We start from the raw sequence: 21736 nt of genomic DNA on the forward strand, positions 1-21736 counted from the left end.
CCTTGAAAATATCTAACCATGAAACCCGAGTTTATGTCTCCTAGTTGGTGGCAGACACCTTGGTTAGCTTGGGAAGTCTGGCCTGCTAGATATCTCTGCCAGGTCTCAGGAGCACGGAATTTGGAGTTTGGCAACAGAACTCAAGCCACAGCTCCACTGGTGACCATTCATGGTTAAGTGATCTTAGGCAAAAGTTTCATACTGCTTCATACATGCTAGTGCCTGCTTTTCAGGGAAAATGCAAATTCTTCCTTGGATGCTTTCCTGTTACATCTTCTGCAGGTGCTCAGCCGAGTGATGGACTCAAAGGAGCATTTGTGGTAAAATAGTAAGACCTCATATTTGTACATTGCTTTACATGATCCAGGCATTTTCTATCCATTATCTCACAGTGGCCTGGTGAGATAGATGGGTGGTCTCAGTTTTGAGCTTCACCTTTATACTCGGTAAAATGGAAAGAACAGCACGTGTCCTGACCTCCTCAGAACAATACTCATTCCCATCTAGAATAAGTGAGATAACAGATATTAAAGTTCTGTGTAAATTAGTATATGCTAAATAGAGCTAATTATCATTGCTATCCAATAGGGTTAAGCCTTGTAAATTTTACTAGGAGCAATAAGTACAAAGGAGGAAGAGAAAAAATATTCTCAGGTATCCCTGATTCTCTCTCTCTTCTCAAAATCTTTGGACCACTTACTGTATAATCCACAAGTCTTGGCCCTCACTATTACACTGTTTCACAGGTTATCTAACTTCCCCATATGTACACTTCTTGGCCCCCAACTTTGTATTTCTTGAGGATAGGGCCCTCTACTTATTTACCCTTCTGCTTACACAAAGACATACCTAAGCAACACAGTACTGAGCACAGGCTAAACCTTCAATAAATATTGCTGCCAGCTCAGAGATTCAGAGTGCAAATTCTAGAGCCAGATTATCTGGGTTTCATTTAAGGCCTTGCTTATTTATTAGGTGAGTGATCATGGGCAAAATATTTAACCTCTCTGTGCCTTAGTTTCCTCCCCCATACAATGGCACCTAATCAGTAGGGTTGTTTGTAATGATTAGTTAAATTTAATACAGGTCCAATTAAAATATATAATAAACACTGAGTAAGTAAACACAATGATTTCCCAAAGTTATAAGGAAGATTTAATTCTTGATGAATACAGCTCTCTGGGTGAGCTGCTAGGCAAATATAGAGTGCAGACCCCAGAAAGCAAGGATCCACCCCTGTATTCTGCGGTTGACCATGAGCCCTAGCTGGAGAGGAGTGAAAGCTTCCCTGACGAAGCTTTCTCTCCTTTGTCCCTCAGAACATTAAGCAGCATTTTATTTTTCAGGGGTCCTGCCAAGCCAGAGCCCATCAAGGCACCGAGCTTCAAATAGTGTGCATCGACTTAGCTGCTCCTTGGGGTTTTGTGTGTGATCTAGAGAAGTGCCCCATACAGCCTCCCTCTGGAATGTGGGCGTCTGTCTCCCAGTCAGGAAATTCCTCCTTGTGAAAAATGGGTCCTTCTCTGTGCAAACACCCAAGCCATAGAAAAAGAAACGACAAGCCCTGGGTAACCTACCCAGGTTTTCTTTTTAAAAACTTCCCAAATCTTGGAGTAATGCAAAAAAAAAAAAAAAATACCAATAAGAAGTCTGTTTAATGATTAAGATCCTAGTGGCTTTTGCTAATGTTATGAAGTCCAAATGTCTTTCATCACTCTGTTTCCTTTTCTGTGCTCTTTTCCCACCTCTTGACACACCTGCCCCTCCAACACCCTCTCTTCCCCACACCTTCTCTCTTCCCCCTGCCCTTCCCCAGCTTCCCTACACCTATTTCTCTCTCCTACCAAAACAGCCCTCAGTCAATGACACCTCCATAGTTTCTGACTCTTAATTTTCCATGTTGAGAAGAAACTGTGCTTTTTAACTCCTTTCAAGAAAGCTTCAAGGAGGGCAAAGAAGGGAAATATTCTTTAGAAGGATGGGTGGGGGGATGGAGAAGATAGGGGAGAGATTTTAATGCCCCTGAAATTCCGGGCACTGCTGCCTTCCCTGGCCCCACAAGTGAGGCTGGTCCAGCAGTGCCGAGTGGGCCACCCCGTGCTTCTCACCCAGCACCTCCCCACGCTGCCTGTGTCAGCTGGTGCTGCAGCGAGAGACTCACAGAGACCAAGAAGCTCTTGGGAAACTAACACTCCTGCAATGGAGGCTGATTACCAGCATGGAGTGGGAAGAGTTCAGATGGACACAAAATCTAATGGGTACGGTGAGGGATGCTGTTTTGGGTCCATTCTTATATACACAGGAGGGGAGGCAGGTGGGGGAAGTCTCTATCTCCATTTTCCCAACTATAAAAAAGAGACTGTTGCATGAGAGCTCTACTGTCTCTTCGTTCTTCTGAGATTAAGATCATGGAATTATAGAACTTAAGGGCTGGATGGGCTTTTGGTATCATTTACTTCAAACCCTCATTCTACAAGTACAGGAATGGAAGTTTTGAAAGGTCAAATGACTTCCCAAGAGCACATGGCTAGATGGGAGAGAGCTGGGCCTGGAATCAGGTGAGTCTCCTTAGTTCATACCAAGATTGTAATCCCTCTTTTGCCAAAGTACCATGTAAGGGAACATCTGCAAATATTCACCGACTCTACACAGAAGTTCAAGTCTTTCTGAAGAATCCAGCCCCAAAGGACTGGAGAATCTGTTTTCTGACTGATGTAGAGTCAAGACAATAATGGGAGCAGCTGCTCTCAGGCAGAATTCTGACAAGTCCAGGGAATAGCGAGATAGAGACGAGGTGGGATAGGAGAGGGGCAGAAAAGGATACAACGAATTGCTGGAGATGTACGAGAGGAGTCTTCATCACTCTAATTCTTGCAGTAGAACTTATGGCATAAACTGCCAGCCCCTGCCTGATTAATCTCCTAGTTAATTTTGCTCCTGTAAAGAAATAGCCTTTGTTTTTCTGCATGTCAGCATTATATCTTTTTTTTTTTTTTTTTTTTTTTTTAAGAAAATGTTTGGATAGAAGTTGCCCACATGATGTCAGGGCTCTGCTGGCTGCCAAGAAGGGTCACCACAACCACCCTCCTTAAAGAGTGGCAGAATGTGCCACAGGAACAAAGCGGAGGAGGGGGAGCTCTCCCAGCAGAGGGCAAAAGCAGGAAGCAGGGTGAAAATTGGCCTCCCAAGGCTTCACTCCCTGGAGAGGGGTCAGGGAGGAATATGGAGAGCTAGGATGTTCTCTTCTCCTGAGTCTCAGAACAGCTCCTGGCCAGAGGAGGAGATTTGCCGAGACATCTCAAAACCTCACCTGACTGCAGGCTGATTCCTGCAGTCCCAGCTCCACGCAGCTCTGGTGAGAAGTCATTCATTGTGGCAAACCCAGTCTCCTGGTGTGGGCCTTTACTCCCCTTGAGCCACTCCAACCCTTCAGGGACTTGGTGCTCTACTGACAGACACACACACTCACCACACCCCATCCTCCCCTACCTGCTCTCCAGAAACTCATACACACATTTCAACCCTCTCAACCCTTACTACGTGAAGCTCTGTGTCAGGCTCTATGCCAGGAATGGACAGGGGGCAGAAGGGATCTGGAGATGAGCAGACATTCTAGTAGTACAGGTGAGGGTTCTAAGGATGGAAGTCCAGTTGTGAATCTGTAATCTAACAATTGTCACTATCATGCGTAGCCCCATGTTGTGCTTTGGGGATTCCCATCAGGGAAGGCAGCAAAATAGAAACAATTGGTTGTTGCTGTCGCTGTTGGTTTTATGCTTCCAGGTGATTCTAATGTGCAGGCAGGATTTAGAACTATGGGTTTCATGTATTTACATTCCCAATAGCATCTGCATCTTCGCTAGTTTCAAAGATTTAAGGAATGACACTCCCGCGGTAGAATTTCAAGGTGGCTAGAAAAGGAGATAAGATTTAGGATCCAAAGAACTAGGTTTGGGATCCAGTTCCATCATAGACCTATTTATGTGGATTTTCTATCTGTAAATGGAGTATAAGTCTACCTTCCCACTTTGTACGTCCCTTTCCAACTTAGTTGTGAGGTTCCTGTCACAGGATGGATATGAAACCACTTAGAAACGATAAGGAGCTATACATACTTAAGACATTATGTAGGAATAAGAAGAAACATTCATTACTTAAATCGAAGACTGTGGCTCCATGGAGGCAGAAAAATGGTATGAAGAGAGGAGAATCAGCACGAATTCATAAAGCAACATAATTCAGGTGGAATGTTCGTATTTAAACATATTTCCTGACTTAGCATATCTACTTCTATAAATTACAGCTTTATTTGTCACTAGCTGGCTGTGTGACCTTTCAAACATCACTAACAACTGCATTTCAATTTCCTGGCCTATAAAACCCAGATATCAATACCTGCCCTACTTGTCCCCCATCTATGGAGCAAACGAGATGCTGAATGTGGAAGTTCTGGGGAAGGAACCATTAGTATCATCAACCCAGGAGGTTCCACATAATATGGGAGAAAAATAGACTGAAAATTTGTATTTGCCTGGAACTGTGCATATTCACCTCCATGGCTCCAGCACCTAGTACCTGATGGGAGCTCAACAAGTGTTTGGTGAAAAAAAAAACTAGCAAGAATAAAGATTGGAACCATAGATCACAGAGATAGAAGGGACTTCAGGATATCATCTGCACTACTTCCTGCCTTCAGAGAAAGTAACTGACATCCAGGAAGATCAAAGGTTTTGCCCAAGGTCATGGTGCTACTGAGTGGTGGAGCGGAGTTGGACCTCAGGTCTCCTGTTAGTGCTCTTTGCCCCTCTCTGCAGTGGACTGCTGAAAAATGTTCCCCAGCAAGCCTAAAGCCCCACACATCAAGCACCAGCCAAGCCCAGCTCCTCACTGCCAGCTGGGCGCCGAGCTGTCTTGTCTGTTCTGGCTGCCACTTCCCCAGCTGCTCCTACCACTGCCACCTCTGGCCTGATCTCCATCGCAGTGGGAGTGGGGATATACAGACCTGCCACTGAGGACTCCACGGCAGAGGGAGTGGAGGGAGGTGAACCCAGCTCCAGACACTTGCTGTACGGGTGTCTGGAAAAGGGAGACGAGCCGCTGCTTCTCTTCACCTGCTTCTAAGTTATGGCCAGTGAAGAGCGGGGGCGGGTGGTCGTCCTCCTGGGCCACAGAGACCCTGGTGCTCTCCAGGAAGCTGGAGACTCAGTTGTCCCAAACCCAGTGCCAGGGCTCATCCATCCCTTCCTCCCCCAACAGACTAAATCAGTGCCCTTGGGTTAGGAGAATAGTGCTAAAGAGCACCATCACTCCAAAGTACAGAGGGACACAGGGGGTCCCTAGCTGGCAGATACAAGGAGAAACAGAGCAAGAAATACCAACAGAATTTCAATTTGCCACAGTTGGAACAGATCTGGAAAGAAATTGAAAACTGAAAGATAGGATGAGAAGAGACTGGGTAGAATTATTATAAGGAACAGAAATCAGAGTGGGGAGGGAAGATAGGGAACAGAAAATGTAGGATTAGAGTCAGAACCCAGAGACTGGAAGTAGATGGAGAGCACCAAAGAAAAGTGACAGACAGGGGCTTAGGGACCTCAGAGCTCTAAGCTGCAGGTCCCAACAGGTACAAATCTGTGATGGGGGGCGGTGGGGGAGAAGGACAGGTAGGCCTTCCCAAAAACTGACTCCCAGGATCAGGAGAGGATAGAATAAAGGAGGCTAGACACTCACCCACCCCATCCCCACCCCCAACCCACTTCCTAGGGCCTCCAGACCTGGCTCTGCTCTAATTTCCCAAACACTCCCAAGCCAGAGGGAGCAGGGCATTCCAGAAACGGAAGGCAGAGTGAGGAGGCCATCTAGCGGCAGGGGTTGGAAGGGAAAAGAAGGTTCAGTTCAGAAGAAGGGCGCCTACTGGGGGGCTGGGGGCAGAAGACAGAAGTAGGCATCAGTCCTCAACAGGGACGGATGGGTGAGTAGATGGATAGAGGGATGGATGGATGGATAGATAGATGGATCGAAGTTTGGATGGATATGAAGGACCACCAGAAGGAAGGGGAGAACCCTGATAAATTAGAAATGGATCCTGAAGGTTACCCGGGATGTCTGGCAGTGTCGGGCAGAGGCCAGGCTAGGATTTGGAAACTCTGAACGGCGTAGGGAGGGGCCCGAATTGTCTGGAGGGGAAAAGGCAAAGAGAGGGAGCCATCTGGTGTCTGGAGGTGGAAGACAGAGTGAGTGTCTGGTGTCTGGGAAATGGGAAGTGGGTGAGATGAAAGGAAAGGGGAAGTCGGGGAGGGGTGGGGGTGGCGCGGAGACCGCAGTTTCCCCGGGTAACTCGGGTAACTCGGCTGGGAGCCCTTGTAGTACAGAATCCTGAGTTTCTAAGACAATAAATATAAATTGCTATTGATTTTCGCCCATATTTCCCTCAATTCACGACAGGAAACAAGCCCTCCGAAATAAGGCCTCAGTGGCGGATTTTATGATGATCTCTCCATCATCAATTCAATCTCAAGGATCCGGCCAAGTCCCTGGGAAGGCCGGCTCTCCGGGATTTTCCAGGCTGGCCGAGAGGTGGGGAAAAGGGCTGTGGCCTCAATACGGTTCCTCCAGGGAAGGGGAGGCCTGACCAGCTTGGGAAACTTCCAGGGTGACCCGAGCGCAGTGCCGATCCGCATCCCCTAAGAGGGAGGAGACCTCGCCTCCGGAGTTACACTCTACTCCCTCCTGATCCAGGAGAGCTCCGCGGGGCACCTGAAGTCAGACTGTTGCCCACTGCGACCCTCACCCGGACCCCCACCCCGTACTCTCTTCAGCTCGGACTTATGCTTTCAAAACACAAGCCCCACGCACCCTGCATGTTGGGGATTTAAGATTTCTCCACGTGCGTTTACTGCTTACATCGGAAGAGCGCTTCCCCAGCGAGTCTGCGCTGCAGGAGCCCTGCTGGCCGCTCTGTGCACGCGCGGCCGGCGAGCCCGGAGAAGTCTCCCGGGCCTCGGGCCCGCACGCCCGCGGCGCGGCAGACGCAGGATCGCGACCCGAGTGCTACCGCCTTTTTGCATTTACCTAGGTTTTTAAGTAAGGGTTTGAGAGTAGAAAAAGAGCAGGGAAAGGGAAGGGACTGGGGCAGCACGAGATGCCAAGGCGGGGGAGGGCGATCAAAAGGTTTGCAATTCTCCCACATGGTCCGGATCCTTCTTAAGCCCGGCGCTATTTAGTGATATTACATCAACACGTGCTACGCGATGTAACCACATCAAACAAGCCGACCCTCTTTGGTATAAAGCGTTATATCATTTTTGGTATCCGTTTTTACCTGGAGCACACAGGATACACAGAAAGACAAGCACACAAACAGCACACACCCTGGACGATAAGTTAAACCCCGGGTTTATCAGCCGAGCTCTGTCATCTCAGGCTAACTGGAGAACTCTTCGTTCTTCGCCTAGACTTCCTTGATAAAGTAGGGTACTGTTTTCCCACCTTGCCCAGAGGTCAGCTTTCTTCCTGGGACTGGATACTTTGATTCTTCAAAAATCATGGAATAGAAAAGGGAGAGAGATGGTTTGGGGGGACTTGTATCAACCTTCGGAGAGGGGCGCCGACTGGCTGAGTCTTGATAATGCTCAGTCTCTCTGACACTGGTGCTAGAAGTATGTTAAGATGCCCCCCTCACACACACCCCACAAAATGTTTACGCCAAAGGAAAATTGCGTGGGCTGCTGGAACCTTCCCATTGTTTTGAAGGTTGAACCTTCAGACTTGTATTCTTCTCACTCCACTCGGATGGTTTGAGGTCAAGGGAAAACATTTAGCTTCACAGGGCACATTCACAGTATCTGATTATCTCTCGGGTCAGTATTTCTACTCCGCATGAATAACCCCCTCTCTTGCCCCATTCCAGAGGAATTATTGTATATGACTGCAATGAAGGGGGGGGGGGGGTAAAAGGATGAGGGCATATTGTATAAAGGGGGAGAGTTTAGATTTTATTTTTCTGGTTTAATTGGGATTTTTTTTTTTTTTTTTTTTTTGCTTTGTGTGTGCGTGTGTGTCTTTCTTAAAGATGTGCACGATCTGAGACTTAAATATTGCTAACCTCTGGACGTTATGCTGTCTTCTAGGATGCCCCTATTTGACCACAACATTAGCTCCTCTGGTCCCCTGCTGCCCTTTCAGCTGCAGCCCCATGGCCTGGCCAGACCTATTCCTCTGGAGGAGCTTGGAGAGTTCCGTGTAAAGCCTGGACTGCACACTGTGGCAAGGAGCCTTAATTTAACATTAAACTCATCCCTTGGCCCTGCACTTTGCTCTGATCGATCTGTGGGGGGTGGTGTTTGCAATGTCTTGCCCACTCACTGCTGCTCTCCAGGCACAATGAGCCTCCGCCCACCGCGCGCGCGGACACACACACACACACACACACACACACACACACACACACACACACGCTCCCTTCCATGAACTGGGGGTACCTAGCTCCAGAGACCCACTTTGCCCATGGACCCTGAACAGTCCATAGGTTCACTCTGTACCTGTCCCTGAATCCACTTCCACCCTATTTTTCAGAAGTTTTAAAAATAATGCATTGATTTAAAAACAATAAGATAACAGTATTTGAAAGTTTTTCTAAGGCAGTTAAAGCACTTTAAATAGCAGTACTTTAAGTTGTGGTCACTCATAATTACCCTCCTTCTGAGGATGCTAAATATTCAAGACGAGGCTCAGACTCCTCTTCCTTTAAAATTTAGGGAGACCTGGCCTGCATGATAAAGTCTCTGAAAAAAATTAAATAGGAGCCAGGCAGCTTTGCTCCTCAAACATTTCAGAGAATATTTGATGATCAAAGCTTTGGGAGGGGGGTCTAGACTATCCCTTATAAACTTATGTTGGTTTTAACTGAAGCATCTACCATTCCCAAGAAAGTAAAGGGGGAAACACATAGATACACACAAAGCAGGGTTTAATCGATGTTATCCCAAGAAATATGCCTCCTCCCTCCCTCTCACCTTTGTTTTAGTAAAGATTTTTTTTTTTTTAATCGAAGCCTTCAGGTGAAAATAAAGCAGTAGCAGCAACAGAAAAAAAAATTGTAGCCTTTTTGAGGGTTAAACATCAGAAGACAAGCTTGTGCTGCCTTGGCCAATCAGATACGCCCCTGCCAGCTATAATATAGTACTAAAGGCAGCCTCTCTCACAAGCGTCTCTAGGCTTGCTACCATTTAAAATCAGACTCTTTTTGTCTTTTGATTGCTGTCTCGCGACCCAACTCCGATGTGTTCCGTTATCAGCGACCGGCAGCCTGCCATTCCAGCACCTGTCTGGCTGGGGATCCGTGGCGAGTCCCACGAAACAGAGGCAGGCAAGGTTATATAGGAAGAGAAAGAGAGCAAAGGAGAGAGCGAGGGAGAGAGCGAGCCGGAGCGAGAAAGGGAGAGCGCAAGAGGGAGCGAACACGCACACACACGCGCGCACACACACGCTCACACAGAGACACACACGGGGAAAGCTTTGAAGTAATTGGGTTCCACGGACAAGATGCTGCTGCTGGCGAGATGTCTCCTGGTGGCCCTCGTCTCCTCGCTCCTGATGTGCTCGGGGCTGGCGTGTGGACCCGGCAGGGGATTTGGGAAGAGGCGGCACCCCAAAAAGCTGACCCCTTTAGCCTACAAACAGTTTATCCCCAATGTGGCCGAGAAGACCCTTGGGGCCAGTGGAAGATATGAAGGGAAGATCTCGAGAAACTCCGAGCGATTTAAGGAACTCACCCCCAATTACAACCCTGACATCATATTTAAGGATGAAGAAAACACCGGAGCGGACCGGCTGATGACTCAGGTAGAAACCCAGCGCTGGGGCGTGGAATGTGTTTCTTTAAAGGGGGTTACGTGTAACGAAGCAGTTCCAGACTTAGTCCCTTTGCTTTTTAAGCAGATTTAAAGGCGATTTCACCCTCTCCTTCCCCGCCCACCTACCCACCTACTACCCCTTCCTCTTCCTGGAGGAATGAAGGTTATGTGTCCTGCTGGAGAAGTTTAGGGTATAGGTTGGGGTGAGGGTGGTAGGAGATGTGGTTGCATTTATGGCCCTACTTTGATTTCTGTCTCACTGGGATGGCCTTCCTCATCCTGCCCTGTTCTGGCTGGTAACTTGGAGAAATCTTCACTTTCGGGATGTCTGTCTTTCCCCGGCTTTACCAAATCTGGGGCTGGAGGACGTCCGGTGGAAATGGAGAGAGGGGGCAGGAATCTCCCCATAAACAAAAAGTGACACCTCCCCCCCAAGTCACTGTTACAAATGTAGCTTTGAGCATTAGATCTCAAAGCTTAGACTTTCTCCTCTCCTCTGTGGTTTTCCTTCCCATGACTACCCCCACCTCATCGCCCCCCACCGAGGACTCCTCAATTCCAAAAGCCAGGGAGGAGGCTCTGACAAAAGACAGTGCCTTCGGGGGTGGCTCTGGCTCGTCCATGACTGTATCTCAGAGCTTGCATTGCGATTCCGTCTTTTGCAATTGTGCCCAACCGAGTGTGAATATATTGATATTTCTTTAAGGATGCTCTTTCATTCTCCCAAGCCCGCGGTACCTTAGGGGAGGGACTTAGAACTTATTGGCATTGCATCACTCTAGTTTTCAATCAGCTTGCATAGGAATTATGAGCAAATAAATATCAGTGGGAAGGGAGGGGTGGAAGAAAACCAAAGCAAAACATACATCCCCACCTGCTTTGAGACATCTGGGCTGCAAACCTACCTGCCAATTCTAGACTTTCTGAAACTCTATGCTTACATGACAGAAGCTAGAAATGGGTTTCCTTGCAAATATAGGTCAACATCATTTTTATTGCCCTATTAAAATATTCAAGTCCTACCTTTAGGGCTAGACGTGCACAGCGGCTGAGTGGCGCTGGTGGGGCGCAAGTGAGGGGGAGGGAAGGAGGGAGGGAAATAGATTAGATACCTGGGGGCCGCTCCTCTTCTCAACCCGATTCCTGGGCTTGTTGGGGAAGCTGAGAAAGGAAAGGGGACAGCCGGGGTTGCCAGTTCCAGCAGGCAGATGTGGGAGGGGTTGAAGTGAAGGAGAGGGTCCCTATCCTTCGGTCTCTCCCATCTGCTTCCGACCACCTTAAATCTGGACCGAGAGTATGGACGCGCGCGCTTGTGCCAGATAGAAGCTTGAGCTACAATTAACTCTGCACAGGCCACACTGTGCAGGGTGAGTGCAGCGGGCTGGGGTGAGTTCTCCGGATCGCCTGCAGCACCCATCCCCTGATCAGCCTCATTCCCCGGAGGGAGCCTTCCTGGGGTCCCTCAGTATCCGGCAGGAGGGAGGGGACGAGGGAGAAAGCGGCGGGGGCTGAGACACTGGAGGTTCCGGAGTCCTAGCCGGGTCAGCGTCTGCCCTTCTCTGTGCGAGGCTGCCGCGCAGAGAGACCGGTCCCCCACTCTGCCCACGGCCAGCACCCGGAGCGCGTCCCCGCGGCCCCTACTCTGATCCCTGGGTCCTCGCCTCCCTTCTGGAAACGGCAAGCCCGCGGAGCTGTGCACCAAGTCAGACGCATTTTCAGCTCCACTTACTCCTCTTTTATCGATCGCAACGGCTAGGGTTTCAGTTTGTGCGGCCAAGCTGGGGCTCGGGCCGCCGCCACCATCCCTTCCCTGCCCCTCCACGCGCACACGCAGGAATTAGCTACATAACCACGACTGTGGCGATAATAATAATAGTGCTCTAATCATCGTAATTAAGCTGGGCGCAGAGGGAGGGGCGCGGCGGGCGCCGGGAGGAGGCAGGGGTGTGGTGACAGCGGTTAAAGGGCCGAGAGCCGAGCGCAGCTCAGGCTCCGCGGGCTGCGACTCTCTGGGGCTGCTCCCGGCGCCCGCGCCTCCGGGGTCTCTCCAGCCCCCTCCGCGCCCCCCTCCCACGAGACCCCGCATCAAGGTCTCTCTCCCACTGGTCCCCCCACCTCCCGCCGGGTCTGCCTTTCCGGGAGAGCCAGGGCCGGGCCTGCCCCACGCCTTACCACTCTCGCCGCCGCATTAACTGGCAGCATTTGAACTTCTGACCTTCTGTCAACTTCCCTCAGACGAACGAAACGAAAACAAATACTTTTTTCCCTTCAGCAGTGGCTATTCCCGTTCCCAAGACAAAAGGAGGGGGGAGGGGCAGCCAAAGCGGAGTGGTGTGGGGAGAGCCAGGCCAGGATTGCAACACTGACCCCCCAAAGGTACCCTAAAAACCTGGATGGCTGTTGGGGGCGGAGTGCCCCTTGGTTTATCCCTCCTGTAACATTCCCCTATTCTGATTCTGAGTTAAAAGGGGATGGGGGGACGAGGGTGGACATAGGAATGTGGGGGAAAAGGCAGAGGACATCGGTCGTGTGGGGGCAGGGAGCGTGGGGGTTGAAGCCTGTGCAGGGAAATGCCTCCCAGGCCGAGGGAAGGTTTAGGGTCTCCTCAGAGAATCTGCTCACCCCCTGGGCCCCCCATTTTTAAACACACATCTAAACTCTGCTACTCTATCTGGTCTGTCTCTGGGTCTCTATGTGTCTCTGTGTCTCTCTAATGTGACTGCTGCCGAAGTCCCTCAACCATGGCAAGATCTTCCCCAGTGGAACTTTCAGAGCAGTTCTTGAACGCATGAGCTCCTGGTTAATATTAACTCCGGAGAGAGGGAAACGCAGACAGACACACTCTCCCAGGCGCAGGCCCGCAGGGTGCCACTTGGAGGGTGCTGATGGCAAAGGGGTTCTGAGAGGGGCGAGGAGGGAGCGGTTCTGGAGGCTGAAGTTGGGGAATTAACCTGAAACGACACGTTAAATAAATTTCCTGCTTGCTTTGCAGCTAGCTGGGGAAAGGCGTTCAATGGGTGGATTTGGGGAGGGTTTTTCCGTGAGAGTGGGGAGGAGGGTGTTGAGGGACTGGGGGTCTTTTTTGAAGTCCCGATCCCTGCCCACCTCCCCAGGCACGGGGGTTGGGGGCGGGGGGGCGCCCATCGGCTGTTTGCAGTGACAGGTACCTGCTAAGTGTTTCCTCGGCGCGATCCGTTTGTATGGAGATTAGGGAGTTTGGCCGGGAGCTGAGGCGTGTTGAACAACTTTGCCTCCGCGGACACAAAGCCCGCGCCGAGGCGGCCCTGCTGGGCTTCACGGTGACTGCACAGAATCGGGCTTGATTCGAGGCACACGACCCAATGAATTAATAACTGGCCAGGGCTTCACGGCTTTTGCCTGCGACAATCCAGCTCAGCCAGGGTGAAGGACCGTCCTTCAGCCGCCGGCGGAGGCCGCGCCTGCCCCTTGGGCCGGAAAGAATTCCGCGGAGACGGCGGCGGCCGGCGAGGGGAGGGAGCATAGGGGACCCGATGCAAACTCCTGCCGGTCCCTCGGTCTGTCCCCAACGCTGCCACCTTCACTCACCAGGCCGGCCTCGGCCTGCGGCTCCTCGCGTGGATCCCTCCACTGCTTTCCCAAGGGGCGCAGTTCTAGGTGCCTGGTGAGGTGGACTTGCGCCCTCCGCACCCTGCCCTCCCCCTCCCCAGCTGCCGGCTGGGAAGCTGTTTAATTCTTCACCTTCTCCCAGAGAAGGGAACTGAGGGGGAAGGCTCCGGATGGGGTGTGTGTTTGTGTGCGTGTCGGTGAGTGTGCGCCTGCGCGTACCCCAGCTTCACATCCCGGCTTTAAACTGACCCTGGTGTACTGATTGATTTTCATGTAAAATGCGTTCAATCCTCATGATGACCTCACTCAAAGTCTCTCCTTCCGACTTTTTTTTTTTTTTTTAAAGAAAGAAAAGAGCTAGCAGGCCCAGAAACTTGCAAGCGCTGACCTGTTACCAGGGCCAGCCCCAACTCTCTACCCCCACCCGTTTGTTATCTGTTTAACTCGACAACTATATTACTCGTTTTTTTTATTGCCGCCAAATACACAGAACTTTTCCTGTTGAGCAATCTGTCCTGTCCCCTTAAAAGTGGGCAGCAGTTCTTCTAACAAGACTCTCCTCCCCCCACCCCTTAGCAAGAGTTCCCACACGCTATTATTAAGGTCCTTAATAGGGGTTGTGTTTCAATCCTGGTACCTGTTCAGAAGAGTTGTTTTAGAGAACGACTGCATCCTACCTGTCCTAGAGAGAATAGAGAGCTCAGGCCTATCCTTTGCCAAAAGTCACCTTCAATTTTTCATTCTTGCCTCCACTTCCGTCTACCTCTCAAAGGGATGCCCCCATCATTTTGTAACTATTTTTCCCCTTTTAAGGTCCTCAATCCCACCACTAGCAACACAAATTCCCAGTTAGTGAATTTTGTACCCCACACGGACACCTGCACTCTTGATTCAACTAGACTTCTTATTGCATCTTTATTTGATTCTGATCCATATTGCCAGAAAATCATGGGGGAGGGGTAGATATTACAACCCCAAGTTTCATTTTACCTTAGTTTCTATTAAGCCAATGTTTCTTTACTCCTACAAGCAGCTTCCTTGGGGTAGGGGGATGAAGGGGGACCAGAATAGCTGTTCTGAGAGGAAGGCTTCCCAAGGCCTTTGGGCCACTCTGTGCCTTAGTCTTTCTGGTGGGGCCATTTTCCTCCCTGGCTTCCCATCCCCCATCCCCTTTCACACCCAAAGTCCCTGGCTTGATCCACACACTCACACACCCACCCCCTCCCTCTTCACCTCTTAAGTTTGCTCTTCAAACTTGCAGGACACCATTCTACACTGGGGCCAAGAAAACAAGAGGGGAGGAAGGGAACAGGTTAAAGAAAACAAGAAACACAATCAGACCACAGAAAAGCCAGGCAGAAAAGAGTTCCACAGAGAAAAAGAATGTGGCTGTCCAGATAAAGAATGTTTGTCATCCCAGCCCGGGCCTATATTGAAAATTATAACTCACCTGGTTGCTTTTTGCTCTGGCTCTCTCCCACCCCTCAAGCTTTGCTATCAGCTCCCCACCTCCCTCTCTTACCTTTGGCTTAATTTTCACCTCAATAGGCACTGGGGTAGGAGGGAGGGTCCAGAGATAACGAAAGGCTTTTAATTCTTTAAGAAGTGCACAGTGGATTTTTCTTTATTTCTGCAAAGTTGCACCCTGGGCCTCTCTCTGGCCTCCTTGTGAACCTCTGACCGAGGGTCCCAATGAGAGATTTATCCCAGGGAGAAGGGTGGAGGCTTGCACAGGTGTGGAGAAATGTGACCACAGAAAGGAAACTGGCAAAGTGGAGGGCGTTTGGGGAGGGGAGTGCATTATGTGAGGCTGGAGAGTGGGTGCACCTGGTGGATTCTGGGGTCATTGTCTAAAACAGGCAGTTTTCTTTTTTTCCAAAGAAACTTCATCTGCTCCTCAGACCACAATATGAGCATTTGCTATTTCAGAACTTGGAGAAAGGCCCTCAGCTCAATCCCAAGAGGACCTGCTCTTCCTGGCAGCTGCCATCTCCTCCCTGCCCGATGCCTTCTATTCTGAGCTGGCTGGGCCCCCTTCCAAGGCCTTGTCCCCACACACCCCTTGCCCCTCTGAGACCACCTGACCCTGCCAATGAGCAGCTTTGGGCTACCAGTGAAGGGCACTAGGCCTGGGCCAGGGTTACCCAGCACGCCGGGCTGGCTCATCGTGGGACCCGTCGGGTGGCAGGGGACCTATGGAGGCTAACATCTGGGTCTGTCTGGGTGTTCCCTCCCCCTCTCTCCGCAGAGGTGTAAAGACAAGTTGAACGCCTTAGCCATCTCAGTCATGAACCAGTGGCCAGGAGTGAAGCTGCGAGTGACCGAGGGCTGGGACGAGGACGGCCACCACTCGGAGGAGTCGCTGCACTATGAGGGCCGGGCCGTGGACATCACCACGTCAGACCGCGACCGCAGCAAGTACGGCATGCTGGCCCGCCTGGCCGTGGAGGCTGGCTTCGACTGGGTCTACTACGAGTCCAAAGCGCACATCCACTGCTCGGTGAAAGCAGGTAAGACAAGCGGCTGGAGCCAGCCCCTCCCCTCACACCCCCGCCCGCCCACCCGCATGCCGGCCACGCCACCCCCAGCATGGCTAGATCTGCTCCACCAGATAGTCAGCTTGGTCCCCGACGGGCTGAGATTCAAGGGAAAGAGAGAAATGGGGGGGTTGAGAGGGAGGCGAGACGAACAGGGAGGGAGAGGAATTGGGGTGATGACTGGAGCGTTGCTGTTGTGGGATCATACCGCCTAGCTGGGAATTAATTGCCCCCTCTTTAATTCCAGAGGCCCGAGATTCTTCCCAAGCCCAGATGCAAAGGGGCATATAGCTTCCTTAGCGCGCCTCCCCACCCCACCGCCCCCCACCATTTCCGGAAGCACCACTGCAGGTGGTAGAGACCCGGAAGAAGGTGGGGGGTTGGGATGGGCAGAAGGTGACTAGGACTTTCCTGGTGAGAGAAGGCAGCACTGCCCGTTTAGCGAGGTCTGGCCTAGATCCTTCATCTCATTTAGGGCTTAAGAAGCAAGCCCCCCCACCCCCACCCCCAGGCGAAAAAGTTTCTGTACAGAGCGCAAGAACCGCGTCCTCTGTTCTCCCCGCTGGTTTCTAAACTAACTTAACTGACTCGCTAAGCCTTTGGGGAGAGCCCTGGTGGGAGGTAATAAACCCTGGAGTTACCACTTCCAACATCTGGAGGGCCGCAAGCCCAGAAGCATCTGTTATTATTATGAGCCCAGCTGGGACGCCCTGTGCTGTGCGCCAGACCAGGAAAGACTATTTCGACTCACAGTCTGCAGCTGGAATATCCCAGCTCGGAGCTTGTTGTGTTAGGTTCATTTCCCTGGGCTTGCAACGCCACATGCTGTTGCCAGCGAGGAATAGCTATGAAAGAGAGGCATTAAACACACACACATACACACACAACACATCCCAACCTGGAGGCTATTTATAAAGATCTCTCCGTCTCTCAGCATAAGTTGACACGTTTAGCAAAACAGTTAACAGTGAATTTCGGAGGAACTGTTTCTTCCCTAGCTACCCCACCCCACCCCACCCCACCCCACCCCACCCCAGTTTTGCCTGTTTGTCTCCTAAACTGTATTTTAATGGCATGTTTTAGTGGAAAAACACTTTTAAAGTGTCAAGACACACTTTGTAGGTAAAGAAAATAATGGTTTCTCGTAACAGCTGAAAGAGAGAGTGTGGGAGGGGGCGGTGGAGAAGAGCTGAAGAGAAAAGGTCTCACGCGCCAGGAGGAAGGGAAGGCGGGCGCCTCCACTTCCCTGGGCGTTTCATACCCCCCCGGCCTTGGGGTTGTGAAACGAAGGCGGGCGGCCGGGGGCCCCCGCGGGTCTCCGGAGCACCTTTCTCGCGACCCGCCGACCGCCGAGGCCGGGGACTGCGGCTTTCCTAGGCCGTTGCCTGCCCTCCGCCTTGCAGCTGCGCGCGGCCTCCTCCCAGCTACCCCTGTCCTCGGGGTCCCCCTGGCGGGGGTCGCTAGTGGCCTCCTCCCAAATGAGCAGCGGTAATCCCGCTCCGAGGATCTCTCCCGGGAAGAAAAGAATTCTGAGAGCTCGGAGAGCCGCTCATTGGAATTCCGCGCACACGGGGCTTGGGGGCACGATGTAGTGTGTGTCAAGCAGGGTCGTGTGACTCGACGACGCGGGCTCGCTAGCACCCCGGGTCGCATTCCGGGGGTCTAAAACAGGGCTCGAACGGCCAGCCCCGCACTTCATGACGGAGAAACTGATGAGAAGATTAAAAATCCTCTGTAATTCCAGCAGGAAGATTGTTTCACGCGATCTCTATTTGCAAAAAGTATGATCCCAGAGATTGGAATGCAAAGAAGACTTCGACCTGCCCCACCCCCTCCCTCCTCGGCCCCCTCCGCTCCGCCCCTGGCTTCAATTATTGTCCTCGGGACAGTGAGTCACAGAGAGCGACAGAGGACTCGAGAAAGCGGGGTAGTCAAGGGGGCCTTGAGAACCCGGCTACTTCCAGCGCTCAGAGCAGGCTCCGCCATTTAAAATTCAAATACACATCTTGAGTGTCTTGGAAGAGAGGCCTTGCTGTGCAAATAGTGCTTGTGAGGGCCGGGGTTTTTGGAGAGTATGTGTGTGAATTGGCACACGGGGCGGCGGGGGGGTTGCACCTGAGCAAATAGGGAGGGGGGCGGTGAGAGAGTTGGAGAAAGAGTGAGACAAGGAAAGGGAGGGGGAGAAAATGGAAGTGTCTTCTTTTCCAAGAGTGTCTCCCATTTCTTCCTGAAAGCAAAATGACAATGCTGGGCTCTTTACTGGATTTTAATTAGAAAATCCACACAAGCCGCGGATTTTCACACCTCAGCCAATTCTCTAGAATGTTTGTCCAGTTGCTACAACTACTATGGCTATTTTTCACACTCCATTCCCGCCCCCCAAACATGCGCCCTATCTGGGCACTTGCAGCCGCCTGGCGAGGCGACCCGGGCGGCGCAGGCCCGGGTGCAAAGTGCACGAGGCGGCCTCTGCAGCGTACGCGGAGGCGCTGCACCCCGAGTTAGGGAGGGAGGAAAAGAGGGTGAGCCGAGGTCCAGGCGCCCCGGTGAACTGAAGGAGCCTTCCTTAGAAACTTAAGTGGGTAACAAATACCCTTCTGAATTTGGAGAAGTGGTACGTGTGGGGTGTGTGTGTGTGTGTGTGTGTGTGTCTTGAGCAAGGGGATGGGGTTGGAAGAGAGAAGCGGGAAGGCGGCTGAATGTAACTGGCCTCCTGCAGGAGACGCTAACCAACCTTTATTACCGCCAATACAATCCTAACAGTCCTTAAGGAATTTGCCTACATCTGAATTTTGTAACCCGGGCGGTGGAATTGGGGGAGGGAGACAGGGTTCTAGGTCTGCGCTGACCCTACCTGGAATCTCTCTCCCTGGGGCTGCGCGCATCCTCGACCTGAAAGCGCCGGGCACCCTAGCGTGCTCCCAACCCTTTCTTCTTCCTCCTCCTCCTCCTTCCCCCTTCTCCTCCTCTTCCTCTTCCTCCTCCCACACGTGCTTCCCTCTCGTGACTCACAACCCTGTCCCTTTCTTCCTTTCCCTCCCCTGCAGAGAACTCGGTAGCCGCGAAATCAGGCGGCTGCTTCCCAGGCTCGGCCACGGTGCACCTGGAGCAGGGCGGCACCAAGCTGGTGAAGGACCTGAGCCCGGGGGACCGGGTGTTGGCGGCCGACGACCAGGGCCGGCTGCTGTACAGCGACTTCCTCACCTTCCTGGACCGCGAGGACGGCGCCAAGAAGGTCTTCTACGTTATCGAGACCAGGGAGCCGCGGGAGCGCCTGCTGCTGACCGCCGCGCACTTGCTCTTCGTGGCGCCGCACAACGACTCCGCCGCCTGGGAGCCGGAGCTGCCTGGAGTGCAGCCGACCGGCCCGGGGGCCCGCCTGAGGCCGCCGCTAGGGGGCGCGGCTGGGCGCCGGGCGCTCTTCGCCAGCCGCGTGCGGCCCGGCCAGCGCGTATATGTGGTGGAGGAGCGGGACGGGGACCAGAGACTCCTGGCTGCCGCGGTGCACAGCGTGACGCTGCGCGAGGAGGCCACCGGCGCGTATGCGCCACTCACGGCCCAGGGCACCATCCTCATCAACCGGGTGCTGGCCTCGTGCTACGCGGTGATCGAGGAGCACAGTTGGGCGCACTGGGCCTTTGCGCCCTTCCGCCTGGGCCACGCCCTCCTGGCGATGCTCTCGCCGGCCCGCACGGACTGCGGCGGCGGGGGTGGCGGGGACGGCCTCCGCCTCCTGCCCGCGACAGATGTGGCCGACGTGCCAGATGCGGCTGCCGCCGCCGCGGGCATCCACTGGTACTCGCAGCTGCTCTACCAAATAGGCACCTGGCTGTTGGACAGTGAGGCCCTGCACCCCCTCGGGATGGCGGTCAAGTCCAGCTGAAACCCACAGGGACCCGGGAGGGGGAGGGCAGGAGGGGGGAGGACGGGACGGGCTGGGGGGAGCAACAACAAGATGAAACAAGACGTTAGGAGAGCACGAAATGAGACTTTTAATTATAATAATAATTAATAATAATAATGATAATAAAGTAGGACAGTCCAAAGTAGACTATAAGGAAACAAAGACCCCGGGAAGTTTTGTTGTTGTGTTTAGTTATATATATTTTTTGAATTTTTTCGGTTATTGTTTTATTTTGGTTATTTTTTTTTTCTCCTCTCCTGGCTATTTATTTGTTTGGTATGAATAGATGTTTTAAATAATATGAACCGGAACTTCAAGAGCCTTAAATAGTTTGTTTCTTGGATAATTTATTATTATCATGTGAACTGTATTCTCCCAGGGGGGAAAGATTATTTTGTGAGGCCAAGCATCCTGCTCAGAGTCTATTTTTCTACATGTCCCTTGTCCTTTCAGAAAGCAAAATTCTGTACTTTTCATTCCTCCTTTGCAACGCTCCTGCTTTTTGGCAAGTGTAAACTAAAACATGCTTCATGGGGGTCCACAAAGTATATTTTTATACACAGAATTGTAAATTAGATTTTTGAGAGATCAATACTTAACTGAATTACATTTCATTTTTTGAAATAGTGTAAAATATGAAAATATATTATTTTAATTTAACTAGTTTCCAGTGTAACAGCCATCTCCTGTATTGTCTTCATGGTTTAATATTTGCTTTGTAAACAGCATTTTGGCCACATTCTTGGAAGTCAAGACTGTTACACACACACTTTTTTTTTTTTTTTTTTGGACAAACTGGAAGAACTTTGTTATTTTTAACTTCAAAGAATTTATTAGAAAATAATATTTTTTAAAAGCGCACATAGTGACGAGCCCACAAGGATGGAGCCTGTAGTTTGTACAGAGAAAAAACAAAGGATGTTTTTGCATTAATAAATTGAGAAATAACTGCTGTAAATTTACTAAAATGTATTTTTGAATATTTTGTAATAGTTTTAATAGTTTTATAGAAATAAAATGTGCCATGCACAGACTGGTTAGTATATAATAACTAAGAATTCCTGTTGCAGCCCATTTTATTTTTTTTTTTTTTTCCTTTTTTGGCTTCTTTGTTTGGGAAACCCAGTGCTGACAGGAGTTCCCAATATTATATTTAGATGTGTTGCTTATACTGTGAATTCAGATAAACTTAAGTAGATAACCAAAGTAGGTAAACAAATCAACTTGTTTATTCTCATCACTGGAGAAACCTCAGCTGTGTTTGTATTTATTTTGTGAAGTTGTTTCTACACTCCCAAAGGTTGGGGGCGCTGTAGATGGGGACTGTTCTGCCCCACGCTGCCCCTTAACTCTCAGAGCCTCATCTGTAGGCCCAGAGGAGGTGGTCCAAGGGGCAGTCACCAGGAACTTTGTCCCTCCACTCCCGTGTGTGTGTGGCTGTTGGGCTGATTTCCTTCTGTCGCCTTTTGTTGCTCCAGAGGAGATTCTGTCCTGCCCTTGGAGTGTCGCTTGTTCTCTTGGCCTTGCTGTCTCACTTTTGTAAGGAGCCAGTCTGCAGCTGCCTTTCTGAGGTCCTGGGGAGCGCTACGCTACACCCCATTTCAGAAAGGGTACCTCTCTGATTCTCCCATTCTCTTTACTTGAGGATCTGGGGAATCTGCACAGAAAACTCGCTATGGAGTCCACGAGTGCATCCCTCTGCCTGGTTTCGGGGTGCTCACTGCTCTTCCCCCCTCCTCTTCCAGCAGGGCTGCTAGAGGCTCGGGGCTAACCCCTTGCTGCTTCAGGCCATTGCTGCTGTCTTAGAGATTTTAGAAATCCAAGTTGTCTTTCTGGAGTGGTCACTAGGCCTG

The 21736-nt window shown here is 51.2% G+C and overlaps 1 protein-coding gene across 1 annotated transcript; it reads left to right on the top strand.

Moving 5' to 3' along the window:
* The first annotated feature begins 9411 nt into the window (after positions 1 to 9411).
* SHH (sonic hedgehog signaling molecule) lies at positions 9412 to 19863 on the top strand. Its single transcript, XM_037835741.1, has 3 exons — positions 9412 to 9843; positions 15691 to 15952; positions 19027 to 19863. The coding sequence occupies exons 1-3, from the start codon at positions 9544 to 9546 to the stop codon at positions 19860 to 19862; spliced, it is 1398 nt and encodes a 465-aa protein (XP_037691669.1). The 5' UTR covers positions 9412 to 9543; the 3' UTR covers position 19863.
* Positions 19864 to 21736: the final 1873 nt, after the last annotated feature.

The sequence above is a fragment of the Choloepus didactylus genome, chromosome 5 (assembly GCF_015220235.1).
Source record: "Choloepus didactylus isolate mChoDid1 chromosome 5, mChoDid1.pri, whole genome shotgun sequence".
NCBI lineage: Eukaryota > Metazoa > Chordata > Mammalia > Pilosa > Megalonychidae > Choloepus > Choloepus didactylus.

Bases quoted from the DNA above. Each gene is read 5' to 3' on its own strand.
- SHH (XM_037835741.1), top strand. From the start codon at position 9,544: ATGCTGCTGCTGGCGAGATGTCTCCTGGTGGCCCTCGTCTCCTCGCTC. The intron at 9,844-15,690 runs GTAGAAACCCAG...CTCTCTCCGCAG, and splicing joins CGGACCGGCTGATGACTCAG to AGGTGTAAAGACAAGTTGAA. The intron at 15,953-19,026 runs GTAAGACAAGCG...CCTCCCCTGCAG, and splicing joins CCACTGCTCGGTGAAAGCAG to AGAACTCGGTAGCCGCGAAA.